Source organism: Bombus terrestris, chromosome 9 (assembly GCF_910591885.1).
Source record: "Bombus terrestris chromosome 9, iyBomTerr1.2, whole genome shotgun sequence".
NCBI lineage: Eukaryota > Metazoa > Arthropoda > Insecta > Hymenoptera > Apidae > Bombus > Bombus terrestris.
The window spans coordinates 1,973,009-1,992,218 of NC_063277.1; the positions used below are offsets into that span (position 1 = coordinate 1,973,009).

The 19,210-nt window shown below is 39.4% G+C and overlaps 2 protein-coding genes across 2 annotated transcripts; both read left to right on the forward strand.

The window, feature by feature from the left end:
* The first annotated feature begins 375 nt into the window (after positions 1–375).
* Positions 376–7,337, forward strand: LOC105665641. Its single transcript, XM_048408422.1, has 4 exons — positions 376–917; positions 2,127–2,299; positions 3,315–3,431; positions 4,527–7,337. The coding sequence occupies exons 1-4, from the start codon at positions 774–776 to the stop codon at positions 4,654–4,656; spliced, it is 564 nt and encodes a 187-aa protein (XP_048264379.1). The 5' UTR covers positions 376–773; the 3' UTR covers positions 4,657–7,337.
* A 2,240-nt stretch (positions 7,338–9,577) lies between these two features.
* On the forward strand, positions 9,578–17,593 carry LOC100647856. Its single transcript, XM_003397515.4, has 4 exons — positions 9,578–9,841; positions 11,274–11,452; positions 15,606–15,722; positions 16,935–17,593. Exons 1-4 carry the CDS (start codon positions 9,677–9,679, stop codon positions 17,041–17,043), a joined length of 570 nt encoding a protein of 189 aa, XP_003397563.1. The 5' UTR covers positions 9,578–9,676; the 3' UTR covers positions 17,044–17,593.
* Positions 17,594–19,210: the final 1,617 nt, after the last annotated feature.

A 19,210-nucleotide genomic window follows, 5' to 3' on the forward strand; every position in this document is an offset into this window, starting at 1 on the left:
CATCGCAATTTCAGCTGAAATCTGCCTCTATACGGAGAGCCTGGCTTCTGCTTGGATTACCTATAGCAATAAGAAGAATAATACGACTTTGGTACATATTGAAAAGTTGTTAAGATAAAGTAATAAGAAGAAATGTAGTATTTTAACATAGAATAGTCGAAATGGGGATAACCAGGTTCAAATCTACGAACTTCTGTAAAGAACTAATGATATCTATAACCGGAATAATTTCCCGGAAAGTTAAAATCCTCTACTCATCGTTTGGACGAAACTTTGAACTAATTTGCGTTGGCCGAAATTCCTTTGATTGATATACCCAGAATCCACCATCTTCAGCGAACCATCATCCTCGGTATATCTTCCGTTCATTAAAGACCGTGATCCCGTAGAAACACGATTGAGGTCGTGATAACGAGCCATGGAGTGGATCGAACTGCGGTGTAAGCATTTCGTTTGCTGAACGAATTGTCGACGGGTCGTCAGACGGTTCATTAGACTCGTGGATAGACACAGAAGACACCAGTTGTTCCCGTTAACCAGCACTGGAAAGCATTCCACGTTTGTTCGAGAAACGACGACGATCGGTCAGTGCAGAACACATTGCAGCCGCGTTCAAATCGTTCGATGATTCGCATTTCTCATTTGGTCCAGTGAAGTGCATTACGGAGGGGAAACTCGCGTTTGAGTTCCGTTCGACACTTTCCCTTTCGACGCGGTGCTAAGCGTCCGAGAGAAGATCGCATGAGAGTGGAAAGTTGCGTTGCATCGAAAGGATGCCAGGCATCCGAGGTCTTTTGTTCGTCTTTTGGTGCCTCGATATCCTCGCGATCTGTGCCACGGACAACACGACCCACGCTCCGAGGACCCTGTCGAGGCGCAAAAGGTACTTGATTTTTCCGGAAGGCAGCAACGTGCAGGTACGTTACGATTTATATATTAGGTTGTCCGGAAAGTGTCTTTCTTTTACAGACACGTCTTTTACAACGATACACCTTTATACAAACATGAAACCTAATCTGTCGCACGTTGTGATCTTTATTTCGATAGAACAAAATGGATCATACGTAATTCGATACAATAATATAAAAGGGAAAATGTTGTGCATCCATTATTTCCTTATAAAATGAAAGAAACTTTTTGGACGACCTAATATTTAATTATAACCTAATATCATTAGAAAATATGAATCCTTGGGATTATAATATATTATTTTGAGTTATATAAATAAAATGATTCAGCGGGATTGTAATAGCGCAGCGTACGGTTCACATATCTATCATATTTATCGAGATTAATCAGTCTTTTAGCCTCTTAATTCTTATGACTTTTTATATTAATAAATAATTACGTTTGTAAACGTTTAAAAGCTTAAGATACAACATCAGAGCTACAAGAAGATAGATCGTAATACAACCAAGGAAAACGCTGAAAACAAAATTGTACATTTTTGCATCGGTTAAATCGAACAGCTGTTAATCCCTTAACATCGGCTTAACAGCTCATTGCGATATTAATTTAAAGAATTCCATTTTAAAAAATACCTTATTATTATTTATCGATGGTAGTGTACACTTGCCTATATTTACTGTTGAGGTTATCTGATAGAGGAACGCGTGGATGAATTTGTAATAGAATATATATATTGAAGTAAGTATAAGTATAAATGCAGCAGTGTTGCATTGCAATAGAATGTGATAGGTAGAATTTATAGCAAAGGACATTACCAAAAATTAGCCTTGGTGTATAGCTGAAAGTTACAAGAAACAGCAATAAAAATCTACTTATAGCTTTTTTGTTTCTAGATCTTGTAACCCAAAACAACATTCACATTCAAGGGCACAATAATATGTACCTCTCATTTTTTCTCATTTTTTTGCTTCACTAAATTTTATTTTCCTCGTAACGGCGGTGTCCAAGTCCCGAGTATACAACAGAAAGAGACGTAGAGTTTTCCTAGAAGTAATTACTTCAACATTTACATATTTTTCATTCATACATGTTTTTAGACACGAATAACAAGGATATAGACAATTAATTTTTGTAAAAGTGTTGCTTATTATTTGTATAAATTTTCAGATTCGCGAGGCCGTGTTACTAATTTTTGGCTTCTTTTTTCTGTTCTTTAGTTGGTGTTTTGCTTAACAGTAGGAACCTACGCGAAAGAGAACGATGTGGTGATGGGGTTAACTGCAGCTCTAGCCTGGGAGTTGCCGAGCAAAGTCGACGAGAAGGTTGCGCAGTTGCTTCATCGAAAGAGCAGAAGCGTCATGTTCCCGAAGATAGAGGCTTTACTGCAATCGTAAGTAAGTCAATTTACCGCCAGTGTTTTCAACTTCCGGCCTTTCTTTCGGTTCAAATAACATCACTCCCGTTTGTTTTGTTTGGGGCAAGTTTAATGAAGATTTGATCTCGCTTCTTCGTCCATCTTATATCATAAAATTCGTCACTAGATTCAGGGATTTCCTCGTTTATTACACTAGCTTCCATTATTATCGGTTTGTGCAACTTGCAATCGCGGAATTCTCTCGAATTAGTCAGGAAATAGGGTATCATATAAATCATGAAAGGAGAAAAGCGGCGAGTATAGAAACTCTGAAGGACTACCACCTTTTTTCCCCCTTCCCTCTGGTCTTTTTGTTTCTATTCGGCGAAAGCTCGCTTTTCATTCGTTCCCGAAGCGTGACGTAACATGCAAATGGAACCCTTTTTCGCCGGCCGCCACATGCAAATGCGTGGCAGGCGCAAGAATTATCATGCGGAACGTGCGAGAATAACGAAACAGAAGGACGCTTGGTTTGATTTCGTTCTCGTTATTGTATAACGCCTTCTTTTTTTTTTCGTGATTCGTATTTACGATGTGATATGGATAACACGATAGACTCGCGGATATTAAATAAATGACATTGGTGATAGGCCGAGTTATCAAAAAAAAAAAAAACTAAAAACTTTTCAACGAAAGAGTAAGTACTTCCAGTGAGTGTGGAGTTTTCAGGGGAAGGATCATGATACGTAGAATCGTTTAATTTTCCGGTTTCTTCTGTTTCCGTGTGCTCTTATATTCTCTTTTAATAAAGTTTCGTTTTATGAACAGATACTGTTGAGCAGTTCCCGAACAAAGTATCACTTCATAGAAACGTTATCCTTCGTGTAGAAATTTAATTAACGTCATTGGGGCGAACAGACAACTTGATTGATATTCCTCGTCGTAGCTTTTCAAGAACTTTGTATCGCTTTTATCGCTCCATTACCGGAAATATTGATTTCACGCGTTCTTTGTAAAAATGTGAGGTTTTTAAATAAAAGCTTATTCACAGCACTGGCCTGGATGGAAGAGCTTGCGTGCTGAAAGCTCTGTGCGAGGCCGCCCAGAGGAACCCTTCGGATCTTGGGAAAGGGAGCCTGGTTCAAGAGCTATTGCACGCCATCTTCACGTGAGTATCTTATTTAATTCATCTCTGTCAACTTGATATTTTATGGTTCTGGATAATGTCTATATATATATATATATATATATATATATATATACATTGTTTCATTAAGCATTTGAAATCTTCACTTTAAAAATGCTTTGTACGACATTTCTATAAAAAGTAGATCGATAATGACTATCGAAACTGCAGTTCATATTCATAATTGTATTAATAGGAAATGCAGCGTATGAATGCGAAACGAAGCAACGATAACGTATAGTAATTACATCGTTAATATTCATTGAAGTATTTACGTTAATATTAAGCGAAATACTGAATCGCGAAAAAGGCGGATGTTCTGTGTGTACGTGCTTCTATTGCACGTAATAACTACGAGTATATTTAATGACAAGGTAGATCGATCTGACTAATTCGAACAGTTACTAAATCGTAGCGACTATGAGACTGAAACGTCTGGCTGGTCGGCATATAATCAATTAAAGGGATTAATCAAGCGAAACGATTGAGTTACGAATGATGCCGGATCCATGAAATCGGTTAACCACCGTTTGACGAACCGATTTAGCTACTCCGAATAGATCGCCATCATCACCGTGTTCCATTTCCAAATCATCTCCTATCGTTACTATTCACTGGTCTCCTTATAAAATATCAGCCGAAAATATTACTCTTAAATTTCATTCACTCAAATTACCGATTGCTCATAAGATATTAGAACGGTCTATAAGTTGTCAGGCTTTTGTGTTATTACATTTAGATACCACCAACTTTGTGCCATATATTAAAATGAAATATATGATAAATACGAATAATAATTTTGCCAACAATCACGACATATTTTTACTTCTTACAAAAAAGGTTACTGACAACTAGCCAAAGTTTCACACACCTAGTTTTCCACTTTTCCACAGATAAGACAAAAATCCAACAGCTAAACGTATTTACAAGATAAGAGAATTATCTGTCTCGGGTAACTTTCATCGAAAGAAGCAGATCGAGGACTTCCGAAATCGAAGCCCGTATTCGTTCGACGAGGCAATCTCGTCTCGTCAGTTCCATTCGGCTACCTTAAAATCCTATTTTCCTTTCTTACAGGCTGCCTAGGGACGGCGGGCGTTTCGAACGATCGGAAGATCAAGCTTACGAGCAGGCGCACCAGAGCGGACAGGATTGCGGCCATCTTTATCCGACTTGCCGTCACTCCATTTACGAGCTCGAGTTCTGAGGCCAAAGTAACCAGGAATTGAACGCATTCGTATGCGTGTGCAAACGTTGACCGCGTTTCACGGGTGGACTTTTCCTGGCTGCTCGCCCGTTCCACGCTGATTTTTCAACCTGAACCACACCACCACTCTTCCGTTTTCGATGCAACTTAGTTCGCATGATTGTGCAACCAACTTGCGTGGATCTTTGTATCTTGGCTGCAATTTTGTGTCCAGTGCGAAGGACAGTCTTCTCGGACAAACAGGATGTTCTCGGATATGACTGGTGCTTGGGTGAATTTTTGAATGTAGAACGTAGAATCGCGAGACGCGTCATGTTGTCGAGAAACTGATATACGTGTCTTCCCCTTAGCTAGTTTTGTTAATAGAAGAAATGAATAAAGAGACAGCTGCACCTTCTTAAACAACCTGTAAATTCATAGTCAAGTAATATTTGTGGCAATAGTTTTGCACTTTTGAATATGAAATCTTCACATTCAGAAATGCGATTTAAATGTTGTTGCTGTCTCTTTGTTATAAATGATTCGATAGTTGAAGAGAGGCATACTTACTCTCACATGACAAACATTGTTATTCAGAATTTTCTTCTGTTAAAGTCACTTTTTCGAGTTTTGAAGATCATCGATATCTTTTAGATAGAGTAGATATTTCCTAATGCACCTACCAGTGCATTATTCTATTCTTTATGAGAAAGTATTAAAGTAAAGTCACAGTATCTTGTGTTTATATTTTATTTTATCTTGCAATAATTAACGGCTAATTTCAGAGAAAGTGAAAAGAAATATATTCTGTTCTAACGCGAGAGAAAGATTATTAAAGCTTTGCGGGAATAATTTGTAACACGCAGTTCTAGTACGACTAAGGTACAGGCTCAGTCCAAAGTGATATTTGGAACAAAGGCTGTTCTTTACTAATCTATTTAAAAAGAGGAGCTTGGAATTAACGAGCAAAGCTGCATGTTTATACCCATAATTCTATCGTTTCTCTTATTTTTAATCGAATTAAAGTGCTTCAAACGGTCCATTTTTCTTTTCCCCAATATTTTATGCGGTTCATTCAACGATTTCGCGGCTGAATTTCAAAGATTTCACGGTCGATCTTTCGTCGGTTGTATATTTCATCTGTATATCGCGGCAAACGTCACCGTTGTCGACGACACGTAATTCGTTTTGCATTAACAAAATGGTGAACCGAGTGACCGCGGATTTATAGTTCATTTCGGTGGAGTGGTGCCGCCGGGAGCCCGTCATTCTCAACCCTTTTGTAAACGGACCGGACGGAAAAATAAAAGGAAGGAAAAGAAAAATGGAACAGAACGAAAAAAAAGACGAAACCTGCGTTATTTAAATGTCCAATATTTAACCAGCAAATATAACGACTAAACGCATTCGTGACGTTTATTTTCTTTTTTTTTTTTATGTTGTTAATCCAAGTACATCGCACGTAGAACACTAGCTTCAACGAAAAAAATCAAAATTTCCACTCGATTCTCTCGAGTAAAATAACTTTATCGCTGTAGTCCACTTTTTCACTGTTACTTTAATCCGATTTATGTAGACTTTCATATGGATTTTGTTTTAAAGACTAAGGAGGGGGATAAGGTTTCGACGATAACAGAGAGATGGAGAGAGATAATTAAACTCATCCGTAGCAATTTGTAAACGCATTAACCTTCCAATTATGCAATTTCCAATGTTTACGCGATTCGCACGAGCTTTAATGGCGAATCTGAGGTAACAAATTATTTTTGGTATTAATTGAAATGTTGTAATATCGCGTAAAGAGCATGATTTTCGTATCGTCAGGTCGATGTAGATACAGCTGAGTCAGTTGTACAATGCATTCGTTGGTACCATCGAGATAAAATTTGAATGGAATCCTGCTTTCGCCGTTCCTTTTCCAATTCAATAAAAAGGAAGGCTCGGATAAAATTATATTCACTTTTAAAAAGTAAAAGATGTATCCTGCCTAATATGAAAATGTTCCATCAATAAAGTTTGAAGCCATAATATACATTCTGCCCTTGCTTTTTGTCAGAGGATCCTCTATGTTCTTTCACAAAAACCTCTCAAGAAAATTGGACCAAGATCGTCATTCTATGAACCTGATGTTGAAACTCATTTTTTAAAATTAAAGATTGTTCGCGAGGAAATTAAACTTTGATGATCTGCAACAAAGGAATGAAAATGAGATACGTCGCTTCGTTAATAGAAAAATCTTTCTCCAAGTTATTCTTAAAATACAAATTGGCAAAGTATAGCACAGTGGACGTACGTAGTGACGTGTATACTAAATAATAAAACGCACAATACTGTTGCTATATCTTTGGCAAAAGTCAGGTCCCAACGTGGTGCCATATATGACGTGAGTGGATTTTATTCGAACAATGAATAAGGTTTTATTTTGCTACACATGGAATGTTACTGACGACGAGAACAAAAGCATAAGCACTATTGCGAGTTACTAATGTACTCATTCGAGTGCACACACAAACACATACACACAAGTGAGATGTAAGTATTCTCAACATCTTTTAATAGACAATTTAAAATAGTCTTCCTATTTCACAGGAAGATAATAAATGTAAGTTGTAATTATGTCTTGCTACAAATCGAGTAAAGTATGCCAATAGTCATGAATGGTATTGTATATTAGATGAAAATATACAATTACCTACGTCTATATGTGAGTGTAATCTATACAATGTCAATAATTTCTCTCATTTTCTACGCTGGTTTATCATTTTTCCCTCTTTATAAAATTCCTATCGCGACAAGTTCCATTATTTTTTAACCGCAATCCAAAAAGAAATCGCATCGCTTATAGGACGACCTAATTTAGATTGGTTTTACGAGGGTGTTAAAAGGAGATTACTACAATTATGAAAAAAACGCTAATCAAAATGGCAAAGTCCGAGTAATTCGCGACAACTCAGAACGATACACGGTAATACTACGGCAAACCTTGATGCTCTGTCGAAAGGAGCGAGAGAAAGAATAATATCGCGGTCATGAACAAATTCGCAATTCCGTACAGCTTGAACGGTGGCCGGTTCCAATTATATTTTTGGCCAGCGATTCCAGTGTGAAATTTCACAATTTCCTAGGTCGAAAGAGGGATGCCAATGCCCATCGTTCTAATTACTTAGCGAGCTCGCGGAACGATGATCCGGCGTGATCTTTCCTTCATTTCTATTAATCCCTCCTGGTCGTGGATCGTATCGCGTAATTCATTTTCGCCCGCCAGTAGCCGCGCGACGCCATGCCACGCAGAGCGGACAAGCTCTTTGCTCGTTGCTATTTATGCGGACGATATCGGCGAAAATCCATTTACGTTATTCATACAACGCGGCCTGCTTTTGTGCGCCGATGTCGATTAATATTTAACGGCCACGCTTTTTAATATTTCGCTTCTCGTAATCTATGTCGAAAATATGGATTGCGCGAGCCTTTTCAGAATCCTCCCCCTTGCCTATTTGGATTCTATCTGCTGTCGTAATTAAAGGAAAGCAAGAAATACAAGGGATGTAAGAGCGATGGAAGGGATGGATAGAAAGGATGTGGTTCGTTCAGAGTTTGTTAATCAACTGATCGGTAATGATACGTAATAGCAATCTAAATGTTTTTCTCTAAACATAAATTTATTGTGCTGAAAGGAAACGGAATAGAGAAAGTACGAGGTAATCGAAGATAATTGGTGATAACTTGTATCATATGTTTATAAATTACTAATGAATCTTATCGAGATATATTTAATTCTGTGTGCTACAGCAGATCAGCCGCGCAGTAGTGTTGCACATGCATGTGTACGACTACGTGTGTGAGTATGTATGTGAGTATGCGCGTGCGCAGCGTCTCGTAGAAGAAAAGAATGTCAGTGTTCCGTGCGTATGGTAAAAGTGAGACTAGAAGAGCGCTGAAACACGTGTAATGGGTATCCATGTATATCTTCTAAATCATATCTTAAATAAATACAAAACTATTTTATTATCATCTCTACACGTAATGAAAGTGTTTCTACATATTTATTTCGGCGATTACGATTCACAATTCTCAACAAATCTTAACCAAATTACTTGTAATAACTGGCGACACAAGTAGAAAACGTCTTCTTGCAAAATGTGTTCACAGCGACTATTATTTATATTTAATATACACATTCCGTTATGGGAATGTTAAAAAGGTGTATTCGTAGAAGATAGGTAACATACGATTTCTAAGAATGAATTTTTCGACGTGTATTCCTTTGCAACAAATTGTAGATTACGACAAGCGCGTAAGAAGCTGGAAAATTCGCAAATCTTGAGAACCAATTGTTTACTGTTTTCATTTTTTTAAAATTAAATTTATCATTGGATTATGGAAATTAATCATTGGATCAGTAACCAATGATTAAAGACGATACTTTCGACAAGAAAGAGAACTTTCCGATCATTCACATGGAAAAGTTAATAATACACTTCGTATCGTACTGTTCTTTTCGAAACATTCGAGCAAGTTCGCTGTAAATCTTGCGAGTGAAGTTTCGGGTACGAAGATTCGGTGGAACTTTCAACAAGTTGACACTTTTTCGAGATTAATCTTCCGTTAAGTAGATCTTCCCAGAGAGCCGCCGTATCCCAACAGAGTAATTTATCTGCGAGAGATTGAAAAACGTAGTTTAGGGACAGAATCTCTTCTACGGTTAGTTGTCCCATAGTCCCCTCCGAGACACAATATCGTTGGAACACAGTTCCTTAAATACGCTAGTCCATGTCGAGCAGTAAAAAGTATATTCAGGGCTAGTTAAAATCGAGCACAATCCTACTGCTACATTTTAACGACTAATTTAAGGCGATTTAACGATGCCGCCTTAAACTGTCCCGCTAAACGACCGAGGAACGGTCTAACCACCATTACCCGTCATTATATCATCCGGCATTTCGAGTCACTTAACGTCTTCTTCGAGGCAAGGAACACGTTCACCGATTTCTCCTGCGTTGACCGAAGCAATTGCGCACTGTTTAACGAACCACCCGACACTATGTGTCTCTTGTTTTTTATACTCTGCATCGAACTTTTGTATTCTAACGTCTTAGTCTCTGGCGAGTGGACGAAGGGAGAGGAAATGAGGAATAAAAGCGTTGGAAGGTCGAAGAGAGAGTTCGAGGGCGAGTACCTAGTGTTTCCGGAAGGCAGCAACATTCAAGTGAGTCTACTTCTTGATGAAACTTCCCGACTATCCTAGAACATCGTTACTTCCCTTTAATAACATCGTGGAAAACTCGGTTACAACGTTACATCCTGTGAATCACGCATACACGTCCGTTCTTGGCCGCATCTTAACTGGATAAGTTGCCGGAAGTTGCGCCGTAAACGATGCTCTGATAATTTCTAATAAGCGGGCTGGCCTGAAGCTGGCTGCGTTTCGGCCGTGAGTCCTTTAGCTTCGTGTGTTCGGAACGTTCCCATGGAAAATTCAAGCGCTAAAAGGAGCTGAAAGCAGCTTCTCCTTGGAGCGTCGGTAATTGGGTGAGATGAATTGTTGATAGGAACGGAAATTCGAATGCGGGCTAACGTTTAACAATCAATAAAGCGTCGGTGTGACACGGTGAACTTTGACACTGTGCACCATCTTCCTCCACACTTTGCCGTTTCATTGCGTGCATCTTTCCTCGCCGATAAAACTTCATTGCTTCCCATTCATCGGAGCGCTCGAACCACATTTTATCGACGAACGAACCACTTCTTTCCATTTACCAATTGCTGTCGGCATCTTCTCACTCCAGAAATTACATCCACGTCTCATCCTTTACTTGACCACAGGCGTGTTTCTCCATTTCATCTTAAACAACTTGGCAAATTTCGAGCCGGCTGTTGCATCTAACATCCCTAGAATGCCCGTTTCTGCCCACTATGTTTGCCCGTATCTAAACATACAGTGTGTCTTTATATGTCAGCGAAATTGCTGAAACGTACTTTGAATCGAATAGGTGGAAAAAGTTTATACGAATCCGTGATATGTTACAGAATAAAGGAGATCTTTCGAGAGACAAAAGAATCTCCTTTCCAATTCAAATTTTTGTTCCTTTGTCATCGAGATTACTTACTTTGTTGATATTAGATTCGAAAAACATTCCTTCAACACTTTATAGAAAATAAATAGCAATAATCGGGTTACGTATGATGACATTTAAAATGTATAATTTATAATATATCAGATATATCTAATGGCACACCGGAGTCTCTCCACATTGTAAAAGAACTAAAGTATAGTTATTACGATTTAAAACTTCACGTAGCCATGCGGATAATAACTGACACTTAAGACAGTGATAATTTCGTTAGGAAAGAAAGCAAAAAAAGTTTAAAGCTACGAAACCGAAAATTACATTTTATAAAATGTACACGATGGATATGGCTCCTTTCAAGCTTTGTAACTTCGTAGTAAGCCATTTTCAAATTCAAGTTTAGATAAATCTTTTTCGTCTGTTCATTCTACACGATATGTTGCATTAATTTCACACCAACCTCTGTAGAGACATTTCGTAAATCACTAAAGAAATCATCAAATCAAACTTGCACGTATCTCTCGAAAGAAATCATTCATTGGCCGATGTCAAACGTTCGATCGTGCGCAGCTGGTGTATTGCATGACCATCTCTACCTACGCGAAGCCTGAGGGAATGTTCAACATTGGATTGACGGCTGGCCAGGCATGGGAGCTGCCCTCGAAGAGCACGCTGTCGAACACGTTCGGGGATTACCATCGTCGAAGCAGAAGGCAACTGTACCGTAAGATGGAGCTTCTTTTGGGAAGGTAAGTGGCGGGAGAAAAGGAGAAGGAAGGAAAGAAAAAAGAATTTCTTCCGTTTTCTGTCTACCCGTCTGTCTTTCCGGCCTGACGAGGCTTTCTCGAGCCCTTTGCACGCTTCGCCGCCCGATTTTCGTGCGATGAAGAATTCCAGACAAGTTTGTCGGTCGTTCCGTGTAGTCCGCTCGAACGATTCCTGAATCCACGAAGGGATCAAAGAGTATTATATTTACGAAACCCTTTGCTGGCTTTTGCAACGTGCATCTGCGCCGGTTTACCAATTTTCTTGCTGACTCCTGGAAACGTGTTCTTCCTTTACAATTTTTTAATGAGTTTGCTCGCGGAAATTTTTCCACTCGAAAATATCGGTCTGAAAATTTCGAGGTTCTCTGGTTAATGAAGAATGTAGTCGTGAGTTTCTTTTAATCGATTACTTGACGAAAAATTTTTAAGAGCCCTTCTGATAGATTTCTGCAAATCGGGAAGATCGCGTTCGAGAAACACTCGCGAGCTTTTTTCTTTAATCGATCCTTTGACAATAGCTTTTTCTAGATTTTGTTCCTGATGACTTTCCTCAATCGAAAGGTTTAGATTTGGAAAGTTGTTAGCCTTTCTGCTAAACGAAGAATATATACGTGAGTTCCTATTCGAGAATCCCATAAGGGGATGATTGTTTCGATGTAAATCACCGATTGTTAACGCGCTATTCTGAAATAGCTTTAACTTCTTTTCACTGATAACAGAGCGACAAGGAAAGCTCTTAACGAAGTTGGTCGATGTAGATTCGATGCGCTTTTACGCTCGCCGCGGTCACTTAGATAGCAATTTGGATATCACGGCGCTCTTCCAGAACCTGGTGCCGCCCTATGAAATTAAATCCTCGGTTATACGAGATTGTGAAGGATATCGAAAACGCGATTAAATCGGTCGCGATCTTCAAAGGGAATACTGGCAAAGGGCCCCATGCATTTACAATTAACCCGATCATCCTAGAACGATGCTAGTTACTTTTCTATTTTATCAGCGAACACGGCGATACATAAATTTATTTGACGATACAATATTTATCGTAGCGTCTTATATCTTAAATATTATAAAAGAAATTTTAATGTAGCCAACTTATACGTAGAATGATACAAAAGCAATGTATCATCAAAGGTTATATAAAATATAATTGTTATATTACCTGTTCATTAAAATTTCTCATAAAAGGACTCGAACGTTTGCTCACGCTGTCTGTTACGATTTAAAACTTCTAGATGTGAGCTATATCGAATAGAAATCAGAATTGAGCATTATTCAAATGAAATATTTAAAAATTAATTATTTAATTCTAATCACTCAGGCCATGAAAGACTTGATATTTTTTATTTACACTATTCGCGTGTTATCCTGTTAATATTCATCTCCATTAATCTGCAGGTAATTTCCATGTAAGCTGCCCATGAAAACCGATTTTACTTGCTTTGGTATTGTCTTGCCCCTACGAAAGGCAAGTCTTTCTTGCAGCGGCGTTCGAAGGGTTCGCGTCATTGTTCCTTTCCTCAGAGGGCCTGTTCGTTGTCGGCCCTGGCTAAAGAGGCGTTTTGGATGCAAAACAATTCCGCGGTCTCGAATTTTTACTGTCGATAGAGTCGGCCTTCTCCACAGCCACTTGTCCGATTCTCGCCGGATAATCGTGAAAAACGACAACGAGAAGCGAGGAGGGTTAAGTGGCCGGCTCTCGAGCCAGGTGCTCTTTTTCCTCTCTCCTCGGCGTCAACAAACGTTGACCCACGAAAATGGCGGAAGGCGATCGCGAAACGTCAACCGATGCAACCTTCTCCGCTTTTCAGCTGGCTCAAAGCTCTCTATTTCCCTTTTTACGTCTCCCTTTCTCTTTCTCTTATTCCACCTCGACCGCCGTTTCAGCTCTTTGGACGCGTCCAGAAGAAGCTGACGGACGGAACAAAGCACGGCGCTGCCAAACTGAGCTTTCGCCGTTCGTTTCTCTGTCGATGGAACGGAGGAAAGAGAGAAAGAGAGCGAGGGTGGTGAAAGAGCTGTAGGTTTTGGGCGGACGGTCCGCGATTGTGCGGTTCTGAATCGCGTTAACGATAAAGCGGTTCCTTTCTTCGTGGTTCGAGCCTTAGCTTGGAATTTCGACCGGCGAACGAACGAACGAAGCATCAGAGAACGTGGCTCGCTTTGTTTCCCCGCGAATAATGCTGCCTTAGACGTGTGATTGTGCACGAAACCTTAAGAAGTCGATTGAGCTGGAACTCGAGGGTCGATCGGCCGAATCAGAAGCTGCCGTTGATCCATTCGCCAATTGTTTCGATGTTTAGAATCCGCGTGAAAATCTTCGAGTCATAAATACCACGCGATTCCATTCCGATGTTTATCCAAGAGCATCGCTTTTGTATCTTAAACCTTTCATCCCTGTTAGAGTTCGACGTTAGTCTAGATTTATGGCAAGAGACTATTTTCGAGACACAGATTTAGTTTTTCAATCATCTGGTTGTCGATATTCAAACGTTACGTGACTTGATACCGTCTACGTCTTAACTTGAAACGCTTTTCAGTTTTCTTCGGTTCTGAAACCCATTACCTGGCATTTCAAAACCGAAGGAAACTAAAGTATCATATCATATTCTTTACGCGATGCTGAATTATTTCTCGTTTAATCTAAGCTAAAATAAATTAGAAATTAAAATTAAGAAATGCTTAGTCATTAGAATTTCGTATATTTCAACAGATTTACAAAAATTTAAATAAATATCATTTTGAAGCGACTTGTATCGATAAGCGAATCGAGCGCTGAAAACATATCCGACAACGTTCCGGTGTTGACAAACGCCGGAGATTTCCTCGGATAAGCGAAAGGGATGCATTACGCGGAAGCGTAACTGGAAAGAAGGCGTTATCGATCGATTGAAACAGCCGTTCGACGCAACGGCGAGTCGTCGCGCGGTCGAGCATCGCGCGTTGCTTGCATAAATATCTTCGATTGCCCGATATTGGTAACCATTTGTCAAGTTGGTGTATCGGAGTTCGGCGCGACGCCGACAAATGATAGTCAAGATTAATTTTTATATTTATGCTCGTTTCATTTACTGCCTGCCGCGTTTCCAAATCGATTTCTCGTTCGTTCGCCTCGTTACCGGTTCCCTACGTTTCGCCCCTAGAGACAATAAATACGCGTGGTGAATCGGTAAACTGTCACAGGAAATGCTGTTCCAGCGTCGTTGAAAATTATTTTCCCGACACGTTTATCCTACCCTTGATCGTGCAAGATGCTACGTGGCAACGAATTTTCTGATCGCAAGGACAGCGTAGATATTCAGTTGCACTTGGTCGCTGTTCCATTGTTCTCGAAGCTGGCTGCTGCTAACCGGATGCACATGTAGCTTCAAACAAGTTTCTCTCGAAGGTAATGCGAGCGAACGACAACATCGACTGCATTAATTTTAATAGCAACCTCGGTGTTTCGAATATACAGTGCGACGATTACAAAAGAGATCTCGATGTCTCTGGCAAAGATTATCGTTCACGGTACGGAGGTACAGGGTGATACAAAATTAACATGGTCACTGAACTTCGGTACTCGATGGGGACCAGAAATGGCATCCTTCGAAAGTTTCATTCGATAATTTTTTTACGGTTTCCGGGAAACATTTTGTACATATGTTTCCACTTGTATCACAAAACATTTACAGATGCTCAGCTAAAAAATAAATATCTTACATCGATTGATACCACAGTTGCTTCCAAAATCCTCCAAACTTGAGTCGCCTGACACAGTTCGACTTTATCTCGAGATTCGCAGCAGGTTGCAGCGCATGGCGTGGCGAGTGTACAGCATCGGATTATCCGAATCTTAATAGGAAGGTCGTGGCGCTTTATGTATAATCGGTAGTATTTACTCGCGGGGAAAACGGTGGCAAGGGCGAGGTTAGCTGGAAAGGGCGGAGAGAGAGCGGTTGTAAACGTTCGCTGGTTTACACCGAGCCACTTCGTGCTCGGCCAGTATCAAGGCACGATGGTATTATTGCGAACTTAATGAATAGACCGCCGACTCACGGACAGCCAAGCGACGATAACGAGCCTGATAATGATAAACGATCCGTGTGTCCCTTAAACCACCCTTTAACCATCCTCTCTTGTTCTATCATGCAAGCCAAGGCAAAGATGGAAAGGCTTGCGTCCTGAAGGCAATCTGCAACGCCTCTAGAAGGAGTCGGAGGGAGATCGGGAATGGACATTTTCTCGCAGAGATCATGCACGCTGTGTTTTCGTGAGTATATTTTAACGTTTAAATTAATAAATAATTTGGATTTCGTCGGTCTCCTTAATGAAGCAGGTAAAACGTAAATCGCTTAAATATATATGTTGCAACGCCGAGAGGATCGATCAGTCAGCCGTCGATCGAAAATGGAAGATCACACGGGGCGAAGTGCGATCGACGGAGGAAGATTGATCGAGATAACATCGAACAGCAAAGAGATGACGGACCGAATGGAAAACGCTGATTAATCAAATGTTGATCGGCGCGAGGGAAAGTGAAAACGTCGAGAAGGTGATGACCAGAGTGAGCGCTGGTGAATGGTTAAACGATGATTAGCAAAAAGATTGATTAAGGAGGAATATCGAGAAGCCGGTAAATAGCGGAAGACGAAGAAAATGAGATGCGTTGATTAATCGTGGATTGATCGATGAAGAAAACACCGAGTGGACAAACTGAACGGAATATAATTTTTCTTAACCATACCCGGCTTGAAAAAAATAAAGGAAAAAGAGGACGTACACGAAATGATAAAAGATGGAAAGAAGTTAACGAAGATACGAGGGAAAGGAGATGACGGATGCATTCGCTATCAAAGTGTCATCGTGTTCACGTCTTTCGTGAAGTTATCCTGAAGAAGCAGCTCGAAGCTGGCAACATGACGGTCGCGTTACACTTTTTCGATAACACGTTGAATTTATTCATGACATCCGGTGTGACGTTTAACGTCGTCATCGGACCGGCTGCATCTAGGAAAAGTTCGAAAGCCCACCGAGGCTCGCGCAATTCCTTTCCACAACTTTTCCCGTCGTTCCGTTTTAATAATCGTTATGAAGTTTCCGGCGCGGCAAAAATCTGCGAGCTCTTCCACGGCCCCGAGGCCAGCCAGCTTGTTGTTCTATCCGGAAAAAGGCTAGTTCGTGGTGTTGCTTCTGATAATTACCAAGGTGGTGCGAAATGTTCGAACTTTTCTACATATTTCCGGGTCGTTTCGATTAGTTTCGAATTTCACGGAGCTAAAAGACGAGCCGTAAAAAGGCTAATCTTTTAGGCTTTTACGATCCAGTGTCTTTTTCGACTTCTCGTTCTCGTGAAACTTCTCCTTCGGATGATTACGCGAATACTTTGTAGATTATTTACTCATCAAGATATACTCTTTCCTCCCTTTAATAATTACTCTCGCTCGCGCTGCACCGATAATTCAGCGAAGTTTCCTCGTTTCAGGTTACCAGCGAGCTACGACAACACTGATTCAATGACCGAGTACGAGAGAGCTTACTTCCTAAAAGAGAATTGCAACGAAGCGCAGCGGAGATGTCCGGATGTGTTCTAAGAGAGAACGAAATCCTTCTTCTTAATTTACCAAATAACCATGCCGAGGCTATGGTGTCCAAAGAGGTTGCTCCAAGACAGTCGAGTTACATTTAATTACGTACACCGCCCAATGGCCGTACCTTGTGCACTGGCTATTTGATTAACGTCGAGAGCTTGCAAATGAAACTAATCACAGTGCCATTATAATATTTTCATCTGTTTATAAGTAATGCGAATATATGGAAATTATGCATCGACAATAGTGTTTGTTAGAAATCTAATGAAACTTGCGTCGTTGATTAAATACAAATTCTATCACGAAGATGTGGGGTATACGTTGCGTTGTTCTTGTGTCACAAGCCCTTTTGAAATAATATTCTTGTTTACAATCGTTTACATTTTCAAGATTTGTAAAATATTGCTTTATGAAACGGCAAATCAGGTCTTATTTCAACGACTGTGCTCTATAGAATGACCAGTCAATTTGACTGGTACTGGTATAAGTAACCATGATACAAAATTACATTCATTTTAAATGAACAAAACGAAATAAAATTTTTTTATTTTAATACCTTTAGTTATCCCTGCAAAAGTCATTACATCATCGCGGAGAAAAAATATAACACGAAGTAGGAATTTTAAAATAAATTTGTCAAATCAGTCATTTTGACTGGCGCTAGTGTTAAGACTTAAACGATGAAATAGCCGATAATTTCTTCTCTTTATTATGTTATATAACTTATTATATAACTTAATTATAGTATTTATTATTTAACTATACTATGTAATTAAAATAACAAAATTTCATAGAAACTAAACACATGATTATTAACACATGCGATATGTTAACATTACGATGAATATTTTTACAATTTTGAAGTCAATGAAAAAATATAGGAAATATGACTAAATATAGTCAATGACAAATGTACATAAAATATTTTCAAATATTTTCAGAAACCAAATAAAAGCATAAGTTTGGTTACATATTTATCATCGACTAACTGTACTGAATCTTAAAACTATTGCTTTATAAAAAGAAAATAGGAATTATAATTTATGTTTCCTTCTCTGTAGTCTTCGTTTGGTGAAAACGGATACTTACATCTAACTACAACAAAGCTACTCAAGTTCTTCTCGAACATTGAACCACAAAACACCGATAATTAATACGGTAAGTCGCCGAAGACGATACGAATCGTGGGTATTCATTGAGTAAACGGTTATCGGCGGATTCATTAGTCCTACGACAACACCGCGCGTAAGCTGGAATAATACCGTGCCGTGTGCTCGAGCGCGTATCCTTCCGGGGATTGAGGGCTGGTGCATGGTTTCGGTATTTTGCTTACATGTACGCGTATCTCGCGTTCGACCTCAAGCGCTGTGTGTTTGCACGCGCACACATTCGCCGTAACGCAATTCTCATCCTTTGAGAACGGTAACCGAGGCTTACGTTCCCATCACGCATCATTAACCCTTTTACTGCTACGGCTCACAATATGATACATTATACACGCGAAAAATGCCAAAATGCAAAAGCTTCAAATTGATTTGTTAAAAGAAACCGATTTTTACAGATCTTGTCGGTACATCGTTGTTCTAGCGATCTCGCAAAACGACCAACAAGATCCACAGAAATTTGATTAATTGCGCGTGTGCTCACGTACGCATTTAATGGTATTAAATAACCAGTTGTTTAATATGTATATTTAACCCACTGTACGTACGTATGTGTGTATCATATTCAAAACGTACCAATTTTTGTATTAGGCTGTCCGGAAAGTGTCTTTCTTTTACAGACACGTGTTTTACAACAACGCATCTTTATACAAACATAAAACCTAATCTGTCAAACGTTGTGATCTTTAGTTTGATAGAACAAAATGGATCATATGTAATTCGATGAAATAGTATAAAACGGAAAATGTTGTGTATCCATTATTTCCTTATAAAACGAAAGAAACTTTTCAGACGACCTAATACATGTAATTAAATAAAATGTTTCTGTGTATACATATTTGAATAGGAGGTTTCACTGAAATTTCGATTCAGATAGTTCACAATTGGGACAAGAGATTTTTAAGTCTTTGTCATTTAACGTTCGAAGTGAACAAATTTAAGAATGATCATTAATGAAACTCTTAAATCAGTAAAAAACGACTACGGTATATAAAACAATGCTGAAA